We start from the raw sequence: 3,546 nt of genomic DNA on the forward strand, positions 1-3,546 counted from the left end.
TCAGTCTGAGGGGCCCTGGCACTCCTGGCAGTCCTTCATCTCTTCAGAGTAGCTCTCAATCTGGATGGTCATGATGTGGAAGTTGAACCTCCCCTGGAGGCGGTCCCTAGCCACCTTCAGCACAGCCTGGGCGTCGGCATTCTGAGCTGGGAAGAGAGAAAAGTGGGATGCTTGGCCTCACGTCTACCCCTGGGGCACAGATAGGGGACAAGCAATGCCAGGGGCTATCCCGCACCAGACAAGCCCGAGAGCAAGGAAAGCACTGGCCTTACAGCTTGAACTGTCTCCCCCACCCGCTCACCCCCTGCTCCTGCAGAAGTGATCAGACCACCCCAAACAAGGCCTCCGTTATCTTTCTCCATAAATGCAGTGTTAAGGCTCAAAGGGCATTTGGATGCTCAGCGTGTGGCCAGAGCTTGGCACACCCTCAGAACAGCCGGGGCCTCTGGCTGCTTCTCTTCACCTTCACTCACCAATAGCTATGTGGACAGACAGCACCGGCTGGGCCACTGTCAGGGCCCAGATATGCAGGCTGTGCAAGGCCTCCACCCCATCCACGGACAGCAGGAGATTCTTCACGGCTGTGAAGTCCACACCTTTGGGAGTCCCTGGGAAGAGCGAGCACAGTGGTGAAGGACACTACCCTCCCATTGTGCTCCATTCTTCCAGAGCCGCCTGGGCCACCAGGTCCCCTGTGGCTCCCACCCCTCAGTCTGTCCTGCTACACCAACTGGAATGACCTCACGGATTTATCAGTTGTGTCTAGAATGGAAACTCTGAGCCCATGAGTCTGTTCTGCTCACAGGTAAATGGGGTCTATTTGATTTTAGATGGAGTCTTGCTATGTACCCCCAAGCTGGTCTCGGACCCCAATTCTGCTTCACCTTCCTGGGTGCTGGGATTACAAGTGTGGCCCCACCAGGTCCTGTGAGGCCAGACATCTTGATGAAGACAGCTGGAAACCCCAGACCAGCACCCTACTCTTTTCCAACTGTCCTGACCCCCCAGAAAGCCATGGCTTGGGCCTAAGCCCCAAGGCCAAAAGCGTGGGGGCAACCGTGTGGATTAGATGGGGAATTCCAGACACCATTCAGTGCTGCGGCTGAGGCAGGAGCAGGGTTTGGGCGCCCAGAGACCCATGGGACCCATGGCACCCAGGGAAAGGACCGGACTGGTATGGATTCTCTTGGCAACTGTGGTGGTGCACGCCTATATTTTCAACACGGTAGAGGCTGACGCAGTCCAGTCTGAGCTGCATCTATAGACCCTGTTTCAAAACCAGCAGGGGATTAGAGATGGCTCAGAGGTTAAGAGCACTGGCTGCTCTCCCAGAGGTCCTGAGTTCAATTCCCAGCAACCCCATCTGTAATGAGATCTAGTGCCCTCTTATGGCACACAGGCATACATGCAGGCACAACACTGAATACATAAGAAATAAATAAATTTTTAAAAGTAAAAACAAAACAAAAAACCTCAGTGTGTTAAAAAAAAAAAAAAACCAGCAACAACAAAAACCAACAGGGGATTAGAGAGGTGGCTCAGTAATGGGGAGCACTTGCCTCTCTCCCAGAGGACCAAGGTTCAGTTCCCAGCACTAGGAAGGTGGAGGCAGGCAGATCTCTGTGAATTTGATGTTAGTGAGACCATGTTTCAAAAATAAAATTAAAAAAAAAGCTGCTGGGTATGGGGTGCATGCTTTTAATCCAGCACTTGGGAGGCAGACTTTGAGGCCAACCTGATTTTGAGTTCCAGGCCAGCCAGGGCTACACAGAGAGAGACCTTGTTTAAAACCCTGCCCCCCATCTCCAACAAAAACAACCCCCAAACACCGGAACCAAATCCCAGTCTTCCTGGGAAAAGGCACCTGATGACTGGGGGTGGGGCTCCAGGTGTTACCAAGGCCGCCCAGCGCGTGACCAGCAAGCCCCCCCCCCACGGTCCAAACAAGGGTGGAGGCAGCCCTGGGCCCAGGGAGAGGATAAGCACTGGCCCCAACCTATCTAGGAACCAGCGCTCCTGATCAACTCAGAGCTCTAAGGACCTGTGTTAGGTGGCAGACTTCCTACTCACACTCTAGTGTGTGGGTTCTCCAGACAGCCACACTGCCCCTGAGGCGGATTAGTGAGCCACAGGCTGAGGGAACCCCAAAGTCAAGCTGGGGAGATACTTGAGCTGCTAACAGCACCTAGAGGTCTGTTTGATCTCCCAGAACTCACGCTAAACACCACACACACATGCATGTGGCATTGTAGTAATCCCAGACAAGCCTTGGTTGGGACTGACTGATTGGCCGGCCAGCTTGGTCTAATTAGAGAGTTCCAGAGGGTAAAGTGAGGACCTGAGTTCACGTGCCCAGTACCCACAAGAAAAACAAAAACAAGCCAAGTGTGGCTGTCCTCCCTAGTAACCTTAGAGCTGAGAGGGGGTGGAGGACAAGCCGACCCAAGTGGCTTGCTGGTCAGTGAGCTCGGAGAAACTAGACAGCTCTAGGTTCAGTAAGAGACCTTAATAAGCTATGAAATAATTAATTAATTAAGGGCCAGCCGACTGGTGGGAGCACATGCAGGCCTTTAATCCCAGCAGAGGAAGGTGGATTTCTGAGTTCAAGGCCAGACTGACTGGTCTACAGAAAGTTTTGGGTCAGCCAGGATAACAACAAAAACAAAAAAGGAAGGGAGAGATGGCTTAGAGGTTAAGAGCACCGGCTGCTCTTCCAGAGATCCTGAGTTCAATTCCCAGCAACCACATGGTGGCTCACAACCATCTATAATGAGATCTGATGTCCTCTTCTGCAGTGCAGACATATATTTATAATAAATAAATTTGAAAAGCAAGACAAAACAACAAACAAACAAACAAACAAAAAAACCAACTAAAATAAGGTGAGCCAGGAATGGTACTGCATCCTAGAAGCAGAAGCAAATGAGTCCCTGTGGGTTCAAGGCCAGCTGAGTCTACTCAGTGAGACCCTGGTCTTAAAAATTAGGGTGAGAGCTTGGTATAGTGATGTACGCCTTTAGTCCCAGCACTCAGGAGGCAGAGGCAGGCGGATCTCTGTGAGTTAGAGTCCAGTTTGCTCTACAGTGTGAGTTCTGGGGCAGCAAAGGCTACACAGAGAGACCTTGTCTTGAAACAAAACAACAAAAATCAGGGTGAGGAAGATACCCCACTGTCAACCTCTGGTTTCTACACACAACAGATGAACACAGACATCTGCAGACACCCCACCCCCAAACCCCAAAACTCTAGATCTGAGGTACCTTCCATGAGAACCAGGATCACATCTCTCAGGATGGTTAACGTTGTCCCCAAGACCAGGATGGAGAAGAGGAAGGTGCAGATGGGGTCCACATACTTGTACTCAGGCTGCAGGAAAAGGAGACAGACATGGGGCTCACCAGCATCCACCTGGATCTCCCCATCATCTCCCAGCATCCACCCGGGCCTCCCCATCTCCCAGCATCCACCTGGCTCTCCCCATGTCCCAGCATCGACCTGGGTCTCCCCATCTTCCAGCATCCACCTGGGTCTCCCTATCATCTCCCA

General features: G+C 52.1%; 1 protein-coding gene across 3 annotated transcripts in view; it reads right to left on the reverse strand.

Annotated features, from left to right (window-relative positions):
• Slc30a2 (solute carrier family 30 member 2) overlaps nucleotides 1-3,546 on the reverse strand; it is an 8,154-nt gene continuing 4,608 nt past the window's right edge. For all 3 annotated transcript variants that reach the window (XM_005353074.1, XM_026782305.1, XM_026782304.1), the window contains 3 exons: nucleotides 3,261-3,366; nucleotides 474-608; nucleotides 1-146 (listed from right to left, as the gene is read on the reverse strand). In XM_005353074.1, the coding sequence (XP_005353131.1) occupies nucleotides 1-146; nucleotides 474-608; nucleotides 3,261-3,366 (387 nt within the window). The remainder of the gene's footprint in view (nucleotides 147-473; nucleotides 609-3,260; nucleotides 3,367-3,546) is intronic.

The sequence above is a fragment of the Microtus ochrogaster genome, chromosome 10 (assembly GCF_000317375.1).
Source record: "Microtus ochrogaster isolate Prairie Vole_2 chromosome 10, MicOch1.0, whole genome shotgun sequence".
Classification (NCBI taxonomy): domain Eukaryota; kingdom Metazoa; phylum Chordata; class Mammalia; order Rodentia; family Cricetidae; genus Microtus; species Microtus ochrogaster.